We start from the raw sequence: 19,586 nt of genomic DNA on the forward strand, positions 1-19,586 counted from the left end.
TCATTGAAAGTTGGCATGCAGGTACAGGAGGCGGTGATGAAGACAAATGGTATGTTGGCCTTCATAGCTAGGGAATTTGAGTATAGGAGCAGGGAGGTCTTACTGCAGTTGTACAGGGCCTTGGTGAGGCCTCACCTGGAATATTGTGTTCAGTTTTGGACTCCTAATCTGAGGAAGGACATTCTTGCTATTGAGTGAGTGCAGCGAAGGTTCACCAGACTGTTTCCTGGGATGACAGGACTGACATATGAGGAGATACTGGATCGACTGGGCCTGTATTCACTGGAGTTTAGAAGGATGAGAGGGGATCTCATAGAAACATATAAAATTCTGACGGGACTGGACAGGTTAGATGCAGGATGAATGTTCCCGATGATGGGGAAGTCCAGAACCAGAGGACACAGTCGAAGGATAAGAGGTAAGCCATTTAGGACTGAGATGAGGAGAAACTTCTTCACTCAGAGAGTTGTTAACCTGTGGAATTCCCTATCGCAGAGTGTCATTGATGCCAGTTCATTGGATATATTCAAGAGTGAGTTAGATATGGCCCTTACGGCTAAAGGGATCAAGGGGCATGGAGAGAAAGCAGGAAAGGGGTACTGAGGTGATGGTGCAGGCTCGAAGGGCCGAATGGCCTACTCCTGCACCTATTTTCTATTTTTCTATGTTTCTATGATGGAAATACAGATGAGGTAATGGATTCTCTGGATCACCCAATATCTGAAAATGACTATGGAGATTTTCTAAAACTATGGACTATTTTAACGTGGGAATTTTGGTGACGGTATTGTCCTAGGATTTTATTTGGGGCTACGGAGACTTGGTGGGTGAAAATAAAAGGAGAAATGTGAAGTACGGGATATCAATGGAAGAATAAGTCAGAGAAACAATGAAAGAAACAGAGAGAAATAAAAGGAACAGGTGAGGAAGAAAAGAAAGACATAAACTGCAAGAAACAATAAAATGAGGTTGAGAAGAGAGACAGAGTGATAGAATAAAGTTAGTATTATACACTAAACTTTGATGCATACAGATAGAAAAACTGCTTCTCAACTTCCTTGTGTGTTCACATTGGCTCATGTGTACAAAAATATGTGGTTTAAAGGAATGTCTTCGGAGCAAAACACATTTTGGCAACATGAAAGGATTATTTGGTCTTTTTTGATTAATCCCAGTCCTACTCTCCCACGATATTCTTCTTTCACCAGAAATGTAACTAGTTGTCCTTTGAATGGGTGTGTAAATGGAAAATTGGTAAGGATCACGGCCTGCATGTCGTCGTGGAGCAGGCGGAGGACGTTGGCGAACTTTTGGGGCATCTGAAACGGAGGAGGATGCTCCATAGACCCTCGCGGTTGACATTGTCAAAGGCCTTTGTAAGGTCGAAGACAGCCATGTATAAGGGCTGGCGCTGTTCCCTGCATTTCTCCTGCAGCTGTCGTGCTGCAAAAATCATGTCCGTTGCGCCTCGTAGGGCACGAAATCCGCACTGTGACTCCGGGAGGAGCTCCTCGGCCACAGGGAGAAGACGGTTGAGGAGGACTCTAGCAACAACTTTCCCAGTGGCTGATAGCAGGGAGATTCCTCTGTAGTTGCCGCAGTCGGACTTGTCCCTTTTTTAAAGATGGTCACGATCACTGCATCTCTGAGATCTTCCGGCATGCTCTCCTCCCTCCAGATGAGAGAGATGAGTTCATGTTTTCGCGCCAACAGTGCCTCTCCACCATACTTCAGTGCCTCAGCAGGGATTCCATCTGCTCCCATAGCCTTGCTGTTCTTAATCTGTCTTAGGGCTTTTTCTACCTCCTGCAGTGTTGGGGTTTTACTGAGGTGGTGGTGGATAGCATGCTGTGGGATGGAGTCGCGAACACTTGAGTCAAAGGCAGAGTCTCAATTGAGGAGATCTTCAAAGTGCTCCTTCCAGTGGGCCCTGACTGCCTCGGTGTCCTTGATAAGTGTTTCCCCGTTCTTGGCCAGGAGTGGGGTGGGACTTTAAAAGTTTGGACCGTAGGTGGCCTTGACTGCGATGAAGAATCCTCGCACATCATGGCTGTCGGCCAGCTGCTCCTGTGCTTTCTCCATCCACCACCTGTTCTTTAGGTCCAGGGTTTTTTGTTGAACCTCAGCCTTGAGTCGTCTGTAACGCTGCTTTGCTGCACCCGAGTTTGGTTGTTGCTTAAGGCTCAGAAATGCCCTGCGCTTGGGATCTATTAGCTCTTGGATCTCTTGATCATTCTCATCAAACCAGTCCTGGTGTTTCCTGATTGAGTGACCGAGCGTCTATTTGCAGGCACTGGTTATGGAGGCCTGGAGGGCAGACCAAGCGCTGTGGGCATTCAGTGTCTCAGGGTCATCAAGGCTCGCCAGGTTAGCTGTGAGGCTCTGGCTGTATAGGGCTCTCTTAGCTGGGTCCTTAAGTGCCCCGGCATTGACTTTTTCGTGGCACTGCTTCTGCTGCCCCCTCTGCTTTGGGGATATGTTGATGTCAATGATGGATCAGATTAGGCGGTGGTCCGTCCAGCAGTCGTCAGCTCCTGTCATGGCACGGATGATGCGCACATCCTTGCGATCCCTGGCTCGGACGATAACATAGTCGAGCAGGTGCCAATGTTTGGAGCGAGGGTGTTGCCAAAATGATGTGTATTTGTCCCTCTGGCGGAACAAGTTGTTGGTGATGAAAAGTTAATATTCTAGACATTTTGTCAGGAGTAGGGTACCGTTGGAGTTGGCTTTCCTTACCCCCTCTCTGACAATCATGCCTCTCCAGAGGTCCACATCCAAACCGGTATCTACCCAGGGCTGCGTCATTGCCCCAACCCTCTTCTCAATCTTCCTCGCTGCCATGCTCCATCTAACAGTCAACAAGCTCTCCGCTGGAGTGGAACTAAACTACAGAACCAGTGGGAACCTGTTCAACCTTCGCCATCTCCAGGGCCAGGTCCAAGACCACCCCAACCTCTGTTGTCAAGCTACAGTACGCAGACGATGCTGCATCTGCGCACATACAGAGGCTGAACTCCAGGGTATAGTCGATGTAGTTACTGACGCGTACGAAAGCATGGGCCTTACACTAAACATTCATAAGACAAAGGTCCTCCATCAGCCTGTCCACGCCACACAGCACTGCCCCCCCAGTCATCAAGATCCGCGGCGTGGCCCTGGACAACGTGGACCATTTCCCATACCTCGGGAGCTTCTTATCAACAAGAGCAGATATTGATGACAAGATTCAACACCGCCTCCAGTGCAGCCTTCAGGCGCTTGAGGAAAAGTGTGTTCGAAGATCAGGCCCTCAAATCTGCCACCAAGCTCATGGTCTACAGGGCTGTAGTAATACCTGCCCTCCTGTACGGCTCAGAGACATGGACAACGTATAAAAGACACCTCAAGTCGCTGGAGAAATACCACCAACGATGTTTCCACAAGATCCTACAAATCCCCTGGGAGGACAGATGCACCAACATTAGCGTCTTCGACCAGGCCAACATCCCCAGCATTGATGCACTGACTACACTTGATCAGTCCCGCTGGGCAGGCCACACTGTCCGCATGCCAGACACGAGACTCCCAAAGCAAGCGCTCTACTTGGAACTCCTTCATGGCAAACGAGCCAAAGGTGGGAAGAGGAAATGTTACAAGGACATCCTCAAAGCTTCTCTGATAAAGTGCAACATCCCCACTGACACCTGGGAGTCCCTGGCCAAAGACTGCCCTAAGTGGAGGAAGTGCATCCGGGAGGGTACTGAGCACCCCGAGTCTCATCGCCGAGAGCATGCAGAAATCAAGCACAGGCTGCGGAAAAAGTGTGCGGCAAACCTGTCCCACACACCCTTTCCCTCAACGACTATCTGTCCCACCTGTGACAGGGACTGTGGTTCTCGTATTGGACTGTTCAGCCACCTAAGGACTCATTTTAAGAGTGGAAGCATTCCTCGATTCTGAGGGACTGCCTGTGATGATGATGAAATGGCAAATAAATTTTCATGTAGATAAGCGTGGGGTGGTGCTTTTTGGTAGGAGGAATAAGGAGGCCAGAAAGTCCTTGGAAAATTACATTTTAAATGGGGAAGAGGAGCAAAGAGATCTGGAGATAGTCATTCACAAATCATTAAAAGTTGCAATGTCAAGGCCATAAAAATGCAAACAAAGCTCTAGGGTTGATTTCTAGGGGAATAGAATTGAAAAATAGAGAGGATATTTTGAACTTGTATAGAACCTTGGTTAGACCACATTTAGAGTGCTGTGCACAGTTCTGGGGCTCAATTTTGCCCAAGCCTATTTTCTGGCGTATTGCCAGATTTACACCCGTTTTTCTGGGCCAGAAATGTGGAGGAAATATTTTGCCAAAGTTTCCCCGATCTTTAATTCAAATGTGGCGCTGCACAGCATGTCCAGTCACCATGGGGGGTGGAGCCTGCTGTCTGCACCGAAAAAATGATGCCGCACCTTCTGCGCATGTGTGACAAAAAGAGTGACAATTTTGACGCGCATGCATAGTACAGCTCCGAGTTGGCAATCGGCCATTTGTAAAGAGCCAGTTGTGTGTGTGAGAAGGAGTGCTGTGCAAGAGTATTGGAAAAATTGGAGCTGCAGTACAAGATGCAACAAAGACCAAAAATTTCTTGCAAGCTGAAGTGGAGGCACTAGTTACTGTGATTGAGAACAGATGGCAGGGGCTGGACACCAGCAGAGGTCACATAAAAGTTCCACCCAAAGAAATGAAGAAACGCTGGAACCAAGTTGCAGAAGATTACTGTGCAATGGTGACCACCACGAGATCTGGAGGCCTGTGCAAAAAGAAGTGGCAGGATCTTGGTCAAGTAGTTCGTGTAAGTAATATTTTCATTTATTCAATGTAATTGCAATTGTAAATGTGACCAGCTTTATATGTCCCACCCAGCAGAAAGACCCCCTCTCTAAAAAGTTATATTTTCATCTTTGCAGAGGAAAGTGGCACACAACAAATGAAAAAGAACCCGAACAAGAGGAAGCCCGGCAAATCTGCAGCCACTGACACTCTTGGAAGAGAGGATCGCTGCTTTGATGGATCCTGTCTGTAGAAAAGCAATAACCACTGCACAAGCTGGGCCCACACTCGAGGGAGAGGGTAAGTCCTACAAATTCTACAGTCTGGCTTTGCTAAATGTTAAGTACTGCGTGGGCTAGCTATGCTTTAGTTCTTGGGGATGTCTCCGTCAGCTACGCTTCGATTGATGCAATGTGCTATCATTCATCATGGTCCTTCAAATCAGCCTGCTGCCTGTGCTGTGTGAGCCTACTCATGCCACCCATCCTGCCCCCTCCTCTGCTGCCAACCATTGTCTGTGTTCTGTTATATTTTGCAGAACTTGAGGCCGACCTTAACAATGTAGAAGAAAATTCAGGCGAGGACCAGCCTGAACAGGATAACATCTTCGAATCCAACCCTCCAGACCAAGAACATGGGGGTGAAGGGGAGGGGATGGAGCTGGATGAAGTCTCCATTGTTTTACTGACTTTGGAGGAGCTGCCACTCATTGCGGTGACAGCCCCTTCCATGACTAGTGGTTTGAGTGGTGGTGGAACATTGCATGGTTTCCGAATGTCCGAGGCTGCAGGTCCCAGTGGTGTGGTGCAGCAGGGCACACCCAGCACCCCACCTTCCGAGGCTGCAGGTCCCAGTGAGTGGGTGCAGTGAGGCACACCCAGGGCCCCACTGTCCCAGGCTGCGAGTCCCAGTGGTGGGGTACGAGCCACACCCATGGAGATGAGGGGAAGGAGAGCTGGACCGCGCTCTCCTGAGGTGCAGGATCTAACAGATGTGGTTCAGATGATGGCAATGAGTGGGGAGAGCACTGACCTTACGCGATCACTCCTGGACGCCATCAGTGGGATGGGTGACGAGGTAACGGAAGTGTCAGGAGAACTAACAGCAATCTCACGAGAAATGGGAACGATGTCCGTGGCCATGAGGGAGGGAATGTCACAGGTAGGCGATGTGCTGTCAGTGAACATCAGGTAGGGAACATCAGAGATGGTGCAAACACTATCAGTGAACATGAGGGATGGAATGTCACAAGTAGTTGAGACAGTTTAGCTCAACATGAGGGAGGGAATGTCAGGGCGCATGAGAGAAGGAGTTAGCTGCTGCAATAAGGGAACACGCCCAGACCCCATGCCATTAACAGATTCAACTACCACTCCCACTCCAATCCTCACACCAGCCTCTGAAAGCCGGGCTCTCCACATTGCCGTCTGCCGACCCCGCTCCCCCCCCTCCTCCCCCAACAGGTGCACACTGCCCGAGATGGTAGAAAGAATAAGCTTTGATGCCAATCCCAGAAAAACTGCGCCACCGCCTGTGGGCAGGGGTCATCAAGAACAAGCGCAGCAGGTAATCTTAGAATGAGGTGGAGGAGAGATAGGCGCAGCCTTTCTTTGCTGTTGTTGTTGTTATTGTTGTAACTTTTGTTCTCAAATTAAAAGTTTTTTGTAAATGATGTAAATTTACACGTTTATTAGTAAGTGATCTTAAAGTTTTTAATGATTTTAAAGTTTGTAAGTGATCGTAACTGAAAACTTTAAAGTTTGATACAAGAATAATTTTATTAAAGTTAACTTAAGTACAAACTGTTGGTTAAAATTTTGAATAAAATATATTTTACATTAAAACTGAACCATTTCCATTATTCGTTCGATTATTAAAACTTCTCCTCTCTTCCCCCTCCCCAACTAATTGCAGTCTTGTGACTTCTCCCCTTCTCCCCCCGCCCCCCCCATTCCCCAAAACTCATTGCAGTCTTCAGAAGCCTTCCAATCGGCAGCTCGCTCCCCGGGCTCAGTACATAGCCTTCCGATCAGTTGGCACCTCCCTTTCTCCCCCCTACCCCGGGCTTGTTTTCCAGCTGAGCCCCAAGGCCCTGTGTCCAGGCGCGGGGCCATTTCTGCCGGCCAAAGCTACGACCCTCCAGCCCTGCTTGAAGACGTTTGGTGGTGACATGTGAGTATGAAAAAAAATGAAAACTTCTGAAATTTCAAAAACTTCCATTTACTACTTTGTCAGGTAAAAAAAGTTGAACTTTATTATTGATTTTTAGAGTGTTCTTGACTCCCTCCAAAATCTTTTGATTTAAAAACAATGGCACCTTTCAGCACCGATTTGTCAATGTGCACTGCTTTCTGTTAACTCACCAGAAGGCTTTTTGGGAGTGGCCAGATACGCCGACCTAGGAGGAAAACATTTTGGCCAAACTGCGAAAAATTATGAAAACCAGCGCAGACATGAGGGAACGTCATTTATTTCATCAAAAAAACTCACCTAGAAAAATTGTAACTAACTCAGTCACGCCAGCGTAGATTGCAGGGGGCATCTTTTAAAAAAAATAAATACGCCAGAAAAATGGCGCGCACCAAAAAAATGGTGCAAATGACCAGGGAAAATTGAGCCCCTGGTCACTATCTTATAAAAAGGATATAGAGGCACTGGAGAAGGTGCAAAAGCAGATTTACAAAGATGATACCAGAACTGAAAGATCAGAAAAGACGAAACAGATTTTCTGAACAGGCTGTGCCTTTTTTTTTCTAGGAAAGAGAAGGCTGAGGAGTGACCTAATAGAAGTCTTTAAAGTCACAAAGTGATTTGATAAGGTAGATATAGAAAAAATGTTTCTACTTGTGGGTGAGTACAAAACTAGGGGCCAAAAATATAAGATAGTCACTAATAAATTCAACAAAGAATTTAGGAGAAACTTTTTTACCCAGAGAGTGGTTAGAATATGGAACTGGCTACCACATGGAGTAGTTAAGGAAAATAGCATAGATGCCTTTAAGGGAAAGCTAGATAGGTACATGAGGGAGATAGGATTAGATGAAGTAGGGTGAGTGGAGACTCGTTGTGGAGCATAACCACCGGCACAGAGCAGTTGGGCTGAATGGCCTGTTTCTATGCTGCAAATTTCATGTAATTCTATGAATACATTTATGCTATTTGTTCCAATGACCTTCCCTACTAGCTTAACTGAAATTAATAAACCCCTTTCATAATGTAATAAATCCATCTAAAACAAAAATCAAAAACAAATCATTTGAAAATAATTAACAGATGTACTGAGTAAGAACGATGCGCAGACAAGCCACAGGACAAATACTCAATTTATTGCACTCACGCGCAAGGCCTTCATAATTCACGAGTAATGTCAGAGATGAAGTACTAGATCTCTTTCATTGGCGGAAATAACTGTATCCCATTGTGTGCACTATTTATACTATAGCTCGGATCTCTAGATGTACTGGGCATCACTGAGATCCTGTATATGGGCCTGTGACCATGAAATGAATTTCAATGATTTGTTGCTAATAGTCTTTATGAGATATAATACGTGACAGCAACACTTTGGCATGCGCACAACAGTAGATAACTGCATCAGTGGATCACCGCACAGGCTATTTTGTTTACTGTCCTCACAACACCAGCATAACCAACTTAAAAATAGATTTGTAAAACTATCTTTCAAAAGCATCTGGTCGTCATACAAAATAAACAAGCTGGGATTCCCCTTGGATACACATTTTATCCAATGGGCAGAAACTCATGCCAGTGCATTATAGTTCAATCCATTTGAATGTCGGATTAGATCTTTGAATAACAAGCACATTAAATGGGACTCCAACATGCGTCCGCTATGCAACAGAGTTTTCAGCTTTGATCTTCAAAACATTTACAGACAGACGAATGTTACCGTGTATTTTACAAAGAGTTTTATAAAGCAATATTGAGACTCTTGTTGACCCTCGTTCAGTTTGTCCATTACATGGCGTGGTAACGGGCACGGAAATAACGTGAACCTATAGCCTTTGTAAAAATTGCAGGTGCACCTATAATTTGAAACACACCTGGATTTTTTTTTAGATAAAGTTATTGTTTTAAATGGCCACATTCAGTGAATGGTATATAGAGTAGTCAGTCATTGGCTGTAACGTGCTTTGGACGTCCTGTGACTGTAAAAGGTGCTATAAATGCAAGTTCTTTCTTTCTAATTTTGTGTCAGGATCTGCTTTTATACTGGGAATGTCGACGTTGGCTTTACTAACAAAACCTAATCTATTGGATGATGAATTCAGAAGTTCTTGCATTGCATTGTTTAGTAGCCAATCTATAATGGATTGCCTGCAGCACCAATTCCCGTAACCATCGCACTTGCGTCCTATCATACGTCGGTCATCATATTCAGTGATTGGTTCAAAGTAAAACAACAGCAAATCAGAATTGAAGCGGCAAAGAATGCAACAGTTAAACTGAGGATAGAGCTAACAAAAAATTTACTGGCTCCAAAAAGACATTTTATTTAATGTGGCATAAAATGATTTTGATCGAGTAAATAAGGAGAAACTGTTTCCAGTGGCAGAAGAGTCGATAACCAAAAATCATAGACTTAAGGTGATTGCCTGAAAGATCGGTGGAAGCAGATTCAATAGTAACATTCCGAAGAGAATTGAATGAATACTTGAAGGGAAAAAAAATTACAGGGCTGGGGGAAAGAGCAGCGGAGTGAGACTAATTGGATAGCTTTACCAAAGAGGCAGCACAGGCACGGTGGGCCAATGGCCTCCTTCTGTGCTCTATTATCCAGTCCGGGAACTTGAGCACAAAATCTAGGTTGACACTCCAGTGCACTGCTGAGGGAACACTGCACTGTTGGAGGTGCCGTCTTTAGGATGAGACATTAAACCAAGATCCCTCTGCCCTCTCAGGTGGATGTAAAAGATCCTATGGCACTCTTTCCAAGAGCAGGGGAGTACTGAGGGAGTGCTGCACTGTTGAAGATGCCGTCTTTTGGATGAGATGTTAAACTGAGGTCCCGTCTGCTCTCTAAGGTGGACATAAGAGATCCCATGGCACTATTTCGAAGAAGAGCAGGGGAGTTACCCTTGATGTCCTGGCCAATATTTATCCCTCAATCAACATAACAAAAATAGATTATCTGGGCATTTTCACATTGCTATTTGTGGGAGCTTGCTGTGCCAAAATTGGCTGCTACATTTCCTAGATTACAATAGTGACTGCACTCCAAAAGTACTTAATTGGCTATAAAGCACTTTGAGACCTCCGGTGGTTGTGAAAGGCGCTACATAAATGCAAGTCTTTCTTTCTAGATGCAATTTAGTTAACTTTTACAATTGGATGCCAATGTCCTAACATTGACATCAACAATGATGGGAGTATCTGCTATTTACTGCGTGATGTAATGACATTCGCAAAATTCACAAGAATTAGGGGACAAGACGACGCTTATGCATTACACTTGATAGAGACGTGCACAAGTCACTAGCAAATGCAATATATTTATTCGAGGGGAGTCGATAAAAGTTTTGCATTTCGTGCCCAAAAAAAACCCACTTGGCGTCCGGTTTCGACCATCTAAACTACAACTTATGGTGTAGGATTCACCACAGCAACCACAATCTGGTGAGTCCGTTCAGAAACTAAACTGTGCATCGGGTATGACCCGTTAAACTGAAGTTATTTATGCCGGCTCGGAGCACACGTTTTAACATGCAGCGTGGTGGAATGAGATAACTAGGAGTCTCGATATTTATTGTCGTGAAATCTGAAACTCTCTAGGTCTGACTGCTCATTAACCCAGCAGATGTCCAATAATTCTCACGTGTTCTTGTCAGTTACTTAAACAGCAGGCGATGCACAGCAGCCTTAATTCGGTTTGCAACCAATTGTACTCAAGGATGTTTTAGATCATCGTCTGATGGTTGAAAATCATGAATTGTCTACATATGAACTTTTCTTGCTTTCGAGATAAACCCACAGAATGGCTTTCCCAAGCTAACTACCGAACTAATATCATATCTTCCAACTGAGCATGGTTAATTTCGGATCAGTTTCCAGTGACCAGTGATTTGTGTGTACTGAAGTGTCAGCCCTGGCTCAGTGGCTAGCGTGTACATAGGATTACATAGGATATACGGCACAAAAACAGGCCATTCGGCCCAACCATTCCATGCGGGCGTTTATGCTCCACTCGAGCCTCCTCCCGTCTTTCCTCCTCAAAATCTACAACCCTCTATGCCTTGCTCCCTCGTATGTTAGTCTACCTCACCATAAATGCATCTATACTATTCACTTCAACCTTTCCCTGTGGTAGCGAGTTCCACATTCGCACCACTCGTTGGGTAAAGACATTTCTTCGGAATTCCCTATTGGATTTCTTGGTGATTATCTTATATTGATGGCCTCTAGTTTTGCTCTTCCCCACAAGTGGAAACATTCTCTCTGTATCCACTCTATCAAAACCTTTCATAATTTTAAAGACCTCTATTAGGTCATCTCTCAGCCTTCCTTTTTCAAGAGAAAAGAGACCAAGCCAGTTCATCATTTCCTGATATGTATACCCTCACATTTCTGGCATCATCCTTGTAAATATTCTCTGCACCCTCTCCAGTGCCTCTATATCTCTTTTATAATATGGTGACCAGAACTGTGCGCAGTACTCTAAGTGTGGTCTAACCAAGGTTCGATACAAGTTAAGCATAACTTCCCTATTTTTTCAATTCTATACTCCAGAAATAAACCCTAGTGCTTGGTTTTCTTTTTTATGGCCTTGCTAACCTGTGTTGGAACTTTTAGTGATTTGTGTATTTGTACTCTGAGATCCCTTTGTTCCTCTACCCCACCTAGACTCCCACCCTCCAAGCGATAAGTGAACTTATTGTTCCTACCAAAATGTAATGCCTCACATTTATCTGTGCCAATTATATGCCCATTTTGCAAGTTTATTAATGTCCTCCTGTAATTTGTTGCAGTCTTCATCAGTATTGACTTTCACTCCCAATTTGGTGTCATACCTTGGCATCCTCTTCTCTGAGTCAGAGGTTGTAGGTTCAAGTCCCACTCAAGAGACTTGAGCACAAAATCCAGGCTGACACTCCAGTGCAGCACTGAGGGAGTGCTGCACTGTTGGAGGTGCTGTATTTCCCACGAGACATAAAACCAAGACCCCTCTGCCCTCTCAGGTGGATGTAAAAGATCCTATGGCACTCTTTCCAAGAAGAGCAGGGGAGTTATCCTGGCCAATATTTATCCCTCAATCAACATCAATATAAACAGGTCATCTGGTCATTATCACACTGCTGTTTGTGGGTCATTGCTGTGCTCAAAATTGGCTGCGCATTTCCTCCATTACAAAAGTGACTACACTTCAAAAAAGTACTTAATTGTCAGTAAAAGCGCTTTGGGACGTCCGGTGGTCGTGAAAGGCAAGTAATTCTTTGATTCTGCTTTCCCCCAGAATGTTGCAACCATCCAAACCAGTATCACTGAACATGGTCAATTTCAAGTCAGTTTCGCGGACCGACAGGGCGACCAGTGATTTACGCGTGGGACTGATATCGGGAACAGATGAGAGTGTGGTGGCGATACGGCAGGACGTGCTGCGGTTTCTGCTCTTCCTATCTCTTGGTCGTAAGGATATGCCTTTAAAAAAGCCCGCAGCCAATGCCCTCCGGTTTCTTTCAAAATATGGGCCGCTACGTTTTCTTTTTAAAAAAAACTATGGGTAAAGCAATACAACTGGGGGGGGGGGGGGGGGAACCAGAGACAGGCGTTTTATTATGTTATAGATTGGCCTGTCTGGGGAAAGTAACACCTCAAAACTGTAAACTTTCTCACAAAGTAAAATGAAATAAACAATACTGTAAGGTCTGATATCCAAACGAGACAAAACAAATTGTACAGAATTTATATTCCTTTTTAAGCATAAACGAAAAAATTGCGCGAGTGCCGGGTAGAATTCGCCAGCTAAGTCACCCTGTACGGAGCACAGCAATGTCATAAAACTCACATTAAGGATCCCATTTGCTCAGCTCGGGAACAAGGCGAACAGCCAATGTGCTGAGAGTCAGACAGCTGCTCTGTGTCAGGTCTCCTGCTCGCTGCTGCTAACTCCGGGAGCTCCCGGGCGTCTTCTCCTCTGACTGCACCGTCTAAAGTGTTCAATGTTACTTTTAGAACCAGGCTCGCTTCCAAGACGCGTCTGGCCTGGCAGTTTAAACAAGCAGACTTCGCGATAAAGATCCCTCCCAATCTCCATGGGAATGTGAGCGAAAAAGGGATCGAGAAGGCCGGCCAGGTTCCCATCTCTCTGCATGGGTCTTCGCCGCTGACTTAATCTTTAATGTTTTAATGCACAATCTACAATAATAAACCTCACTGTCCGTTTATGATATTGGGCATGTTTTCTAGCTACTACTTAATGAGCGAAGGGACACTTCGCAAAAACAAACCATTGGCCCGCCTTTCATTCTGCTCTTTCACAGAGCCGGCACAGGCACGATGGACAGAATGGCCTCCTTCTGCGCGGTACCATTCTATATTCTGACATAATCAGACATCGCTGCACGAATTGTGCGATATAACATCGTCCGGTTACCGTTATGGCTTTTAATCAGGTTGCGAATTAAGGATTAAAAGCCTCATCACAGCAAACACAATCTTACATTATGTTACATTAAATCAGAATTATTATGTGTAAAATGTTTAACTGGCACAGCAGAACTATGAGGAGCACTCTGGACTCCCGCTGGCTCGCCCCAGTGTTAAACCAGTCATTCCTGCCATCTGTCAAACCCAGCGGAACTCACACAGGTCAGTCCGACACAGGGTTTTATTGGCAGTGAGCGCCACTGCCCCTGAACACTCGCCTGTAGATTGTTTTTTTAACTGCAAGCAGACGATGCGATCGTCCGCACGGTCATCTCAAAATAAACACTCGTGTAAAGTAAACAACAACAGCAACAAAAACTAAAAGTATTAAAGTCTTGTGCCGCAGACATCGAAGTTCTGCCAGGTTTTCGCCCTCTTTCTCCCAATTTCGCACCACCTGCGAGCCGAGCACAGGTAGGAGCGCGGGGGCGGGAGTAGCGAATTGTACTTACGTTTTGCTGCCCTGGTTCGGTGCACGCAAATTCTCTGCAGATCACAGCCATTTCGGTCCATGGCGATCTCTTGCACCTCTTCTTCAGCCTTGCGCTCTTTGAGTGTGCACTGATGACAGGAAACAGCGAGTTCCCTTTTTAGGGTTTGTTCTTGTGCATTACACACACACACACCAAAAAAAACACACCAACTTTTATGCCTTCCCATCGTGTTCTCTCTCGTCACTCCTATTACTTAGGGAGGGAGGGACACTAACTTTGAACTACAGACTTCCTCACAGGGGAGACAAAGCACCGTTTGCAGGGACCTGAGATAGAGAGAGTTCCCATCCGGCATAAGGTTCTACTTTTATGGATATATATAAACATGAAATACCCGTCCTGGTCAGAAATGCCATCCTGACCCATAGATCCCACCATTGGGTGGCACTGTTGATCGCTCTGCCATCAGCACCCCCCGCCCGCCCCCCTCAGTCACACATTCACCTGCCCTCGGCAACACTTTCCTCTGAAATACAGACAATTGGTGAAATAATTCGTGATGGTAGCCGGTGTTTCTGGGTCACAGACACCCTGCTTAATCTCGCCTTGTGTGTAAAAAAATAAACATTTTGCAAGTGGGCCGAACTTATATAAACATTAAAGATAACTTTTGCCAACTTAATTACATTTAAGTTGTACTTTCTATACAACCGTGTTCCAAACAACATATTCACGATGCTGGGTGTGTTCCTGATTTAGTCAGTAGCCCCCTCCCCACCCCATACTATAAGCAACAACTCCCCACTCCCACCCCGACCCGACCTATTACCTAGAAAAATCAATGCTACTTAGAAGATTTCGGCTCCTTTTTCCAATTAGGTCCAGCGAACATGTATCCAGACTCCCAAACGGAATTTCAGGCGTGAAATGCAGTGTTATATTAATTTAGAAGGGCTTAATTTCTGAGCTGCACCGACCCACGCAAAGCGCGCACGTTTATCGTCCTGGACGCGGCTCAAGTTTCGCCGCCACAAGCATTAATACAACCTCAGCCCGGCGACTTTTAATGCACACAATTCCACTATCTAAATAAAATAAAGTGCAAAACATGAGAGGTCATCTCCGGTGAATGAAAGTGGATCCGGGACATACACTCGCCGAGGCTGTGTCTCTTGCGCTGAGCGACAAGGGCAGGTGAGTTGGAGTGAGACAATCGGGAGCAGATCAGATGGCTCGGGGCCCCGCGGAGCTCAGCTTCATCAGGACCATTCTTGGTCTTCTCTGCTCCTCCGCAGAAACAGCCACACTGCAACAACTTGCGTTTATATAGCGCCTTTAAGGTAGTAAAAATAAACCGTCCCAAGGCACTTCACAGGAGCGTTATCAAACAACATTTGGTACTGAGCCACATAAGGAAGCATTAGGACAGGTGACCAAAAACTTGGTCATAGAGGTAGGTTTTAAGGAGTATCATGGAATCATAGAATCAGCACAGAAGGAGGGCATTCGGCCTGTTGTGCCTCTGCGAGGATCTGTCTAATTTAGTCCCACACCCTAGCTCTTTCCCCATAACCTTGCAAATTAGTACTCTTTAACACATGTCCAATTGCCTTGTGAAAGCTTCTGTGGAATCTGCTTTCACCACCCTTTCAGATAGTGTGTTCCAAATCTTAACAACCCTCTATGTGAAAGAAATCTTCGAATTTCTCCTCTGGGTCTTTTACCAATTATTTTAAATCTGTGACCTCTGGTTTGCCAAAGGAAATAGTTTCACCCTACTTACTCTATCAAAGCAACTTGTATACTTTTGAATACCTCTCTTAGGTCTCCATTTAACATTCTCTGCTCTAAGGAGAACAACCCCAGTTTCTCCAATCTCTCCACATAACTAAAGTCCCTCATTCCTGGGATCATTTTGGTAAATCTCCTCTGCACCTTCTCCGAGGTCTTGATTGATATCCTTCTTGTGCCCAGAATTGTACGCAATACTCCAGCTGAGACCTAACCAGTGATTTGTAAAGGTTTAGCACAACTTGCTTGATTTTGTATTCAATGCCTCTATTTACAAAGCCAAGTGTCGCATACACTTTGTTAACTGCCTTATCAACTTGCCTTTCCACCTTCAAAGATTTGTGAATATGTACCCCCAGATCCTCTGCTCTTGGACCCTCTAAAAATAGTATTATTTAGATATTTATTTTAGATTTTCAGCATCCGCAGTATTTTGCTTTTGTACCATTTAGATTATACTATCTCTCCATGATGTTCCATCCAAAGTGCATCACTTCACACTCAACCACATTCTATTGCATTTGCCATGTGTCTTCCCATTTCACACGCCTATCTAAGTCCTCGTGAATTCTGCTAATATTCTCCTCACTATTTACTATGTTTCAAAGATTTGTATCTGTTGAAAACTTCAAAATTGTACTCCATATACCCAAGTTCAGGTCATTTATATATAACAAGGAAAGCAATGATCCTAATACTGATTGGGAGTCCATTGGATACTTCCCTCTAATCCCATAGCCAATTATGTACCTAAGTTACCACTGTCTCTTTAATACCATGTGCTTCTATTTTCTGAATAAGTCTGTTGTGTGCTACTTTATCAAATGTGTTTTGAAAGACCACATAGACAATATCTGCTACATTACTTTCATCCACCCTCTCTGTTACTTCATCAAAGAACTCAATTAGGTTAGTCAGACATGATTTGCCTTGAACAAATCTGTGCTGGCTATCTCTTATTCACCCATGCTTCTCCACATGATTTTTTGGTTCTCTGTTATGTTACCATACTCTTTCCTTTTATCTATCATATCTTTTTTCAATTACTCCTGCACTCTCTATAATTACCCTTTTTCTCTCTCCCTCCTTTCTTAAAAAGTGGTGTTACATTAGCCACTGTCCAGTCCATAGGAACCGATCCAGAGTCGATAGACTGTTGGAAAATGATCACCAATGCATCCACTATTTCTACGGCTACTTCCTTAAGTACTCTGGGATGCAGACTATCAGGCCCCGGGGATTTATTGGCCTTCAATCCCATCAATTTCCCCAACACAATTTCCCACCTAATAAGGATTTCCTTTAGTTCCTCCTTCTCAGTCCCCTAGTATTTCCGGAAGGTTATTTGTGTCTTCCCTTGTGAAGACAGAACCAAAGTATTTGTTTAACTGGTCCGCCATTTCTTTGTTCCCCATTATAAATTCCCCATTATAAATTCACCTGAATCTGACTGCAAGGGACCTATGTTTGTTTTCACTAATCTATAGATTTGTGAAGATAAAAAGAAGCTTTTGCTGTCAGTTTTTATGTTCCCAGCATGCTTCCTCTCATACTCTATTTCCCCCTTTTTTAAAAAGGAGGGAGAGAGAAAACAGGGAATTATAGACCGGTCAGCCTGACCTCAGTAGTGGGTAATATGATGGAATCAATTATTAAGGATGTCATAGCAGCGCATTTGGAAAGAGGTGACATGATAGGTCCAAGTCAGCATGGATTTGTGAAAGGGAAATCATGCTTGAAAAATCTTCTGGAATTATTTGAGGATGTTTCCAGTAGAGTGGACAAGGGGGAACCAGTTGATGTGGTATATTTGGACTTTCAGAAGGCTTTCGACAAGGTCCCACACAAGAGATTAATGTGCAAAGTTAAAGCACATGGGATTGGGGGTAGTGTGCTGACATGGATTGAGAACTGGTTGTCAGACAGGAAGCAAAGAGTAGGAGTAAATGGGTACTTTTCAGAATGGCAGGCAGTGACTAGTGGGGTACCGCAAGGTTCTGTGCTGGGGCCCCAGCTGTTTACACTGTACATTAATGATTTAGATGAGGGGATTAAATGTAGTATCTCCAAATTTGCTGATGGCACTAAGTTGGGTGGCAGTGTGAGCTGCGAGGAGGATGCTATGAGGCTGCAGAGTGACTTGGATAGGTTAGGTGCGTGGGCAAATGCATGGCAGATGAAGTATAATGTGGATAAATGTGAGGTTATCCACTTTGGTGGTAAAAACAGAGAGACAGACTATTATCTGAATGGTGACAGATTAGGAAAAGGGGAGATGCAACGAGACCTGGGTGTCATGGTACATCAATCATTGAAGGTTGGCATGCAGTTACAGCAAGCGGTTAAGAAAGCAAATGGCATGTTGGCCTTCATAGCGAGGGGATTTGAGTACAGGGGCAGGGAGGTGTTACTACAGTTGTACAGGGCCTTGGTGAGGCCACACCTGGAGTATTGTGTACAGTTTTGGTCTCCTAACTTGAGGAAGGACATTCTTGCTATTGAGGGAGTGCAGCGAAGGTTCACCAGACTGATTCCTGGGATGGCGGGACTAACCTATCAAGAAAGACTGGATCAACTGGGCTTGTATTCACTGGAGTTCAGAAGAATGAGAGGGGACCTCATAGAAACGTTTAAAATTCTGATTGGTTCAGACAGGTTAGATGCAAGAAGAATGTTCCCAATGTTGGGGAAGTTCAGAACCAGGGGTCACAGTCTAAGGATAAGGGGTAAGCCATTTAGGACCGAGATGAGGAGAAACCTCTTCACCCAGAGAGTGGTGAACCTGTGGAATTCTCTACCACAGAAAGTTGTTGAGGCCAATTCACTAAATATATTCAAGAAGGAGTTAGATGAAGTCCTTACTACTAGGGGTTCAAGGGGTATGGCGAGAAAGCAGGAATGGGGTACTGAAGTTGCATGTTTAGCCATGAACTCATTGAATGGCGGTGCAGGCTAGAAGGGCCGAATGGCCTACTCCTGCACCTATTTTCTATGTTTCTATGTTTCTATGTTTCCTCCTCTGCTGTATTATAAAATTCTCCCAGTCCTCAGGTTTGCTGCTTTTTCTGGCCAATTTATATGCCTCTTCCTTCGATTTAACACTATCCTTAATTTCCCTTGTTCGCCACGGTTGAGCCAGCTTCCCCATTTTGTTTTTACTCTAGACAGAGATGTACAATTGTTGAAGTTCATCCATGTGATCTTTAAATGTTTGCCATTGCCTATCCACTGTCAACCCTTTATGTATCACTTGCCAGTCTATTCTAGCCAATTCATGTCTCATACCATCGAAGTTATCTTTCCCTAAGTTCAGGACCCTAGTCTCTGAATTAACTGTGTCACTCTCCATCTTAACAAAGAATTCTACCATATTATGATCACTCTTAGAAACATAAAAAATAGGTGTAGGAGTAGGCCATTCGGCCTTTCGAGCCTGTACCACCATTCAATAAGATCATGGCTGATCATTCATCTCAGTACCCCTTTCCTGCTTTCTCTCCATACCCCTTGATCCCTTTAGCCGTAAGGGCCATATCTAACTCCCACTTGAATATAGCCAATGAACTGGCATCAACAACTCTCTTCGGTAGGGAACTCCACAGGTTAACAACTCTCTGAGTGAAGAAATTTCTCCTCATCTCAGCCTTAAATGGTTTACCCCTTATCCTTAGACTATGTCCCCTGGTTCTGGACTTCCCCAACATCGGAAACATTCTTCCTGCATCAAACCTGTCCACTCCCTTCAGAATTTTATATGTTTCTATGAGATCCCCTCTAATCCTTTGAAACTCCAGTGAATATAGGCCCAGTCGATCCAGTGTCTCCTCATATGTCAGTCCTGCCATCCCGGGAATCAGTCTGGTGAACCTTCGCTGCACTCCCTCAATAGC

At 44.7% G+C, this 19,586-nt stretch overlaps 1 protein-coding gene across 1 annotated transcript in view; it reads right to left on the reverse strand.

Annotated features, from left to right (window-relative positions):
* ano1a (anoctamin 1, calcium activated chloride channel a) overlaps positions 1 to 14,208 on the reverse strand; it is a 379,673-nt gene extending 365,465 nt beyond the window's left edge. Inside the window, exon 1 of the mRNA XM_070899592.1 lies at positions 13,924 to 14,208. Coding sequence (XP_070755693.1) covers positions 13,924 to 14,131 — 208 coding nt within the window. The 5' untranslated portion in view covers positions 14,132 to 14,208. The remainder of the gene's footprint in view (positions 1 to 13,923) is intronic.
* Between the last annotated feature and the right edge of the window lie 5,378 nt (positions 14,209 to 19,586).

The sequence above is a fragment of the Pristiophorus japonicus genome, chromosome 14 (genome assembly GCF_044704955.1).
Source record: "Pristiophorus japonicus isolate sPriJap1 chromosome 14, sPriJap1.hap1, whole genome shotgun sequence".
Lineage (NCBI taxonomy): Eukaryota > Metazoa > Chordata > Chondrichthyes > Pristiophoridae > Pristiophorus > Pristiophorus japonicus.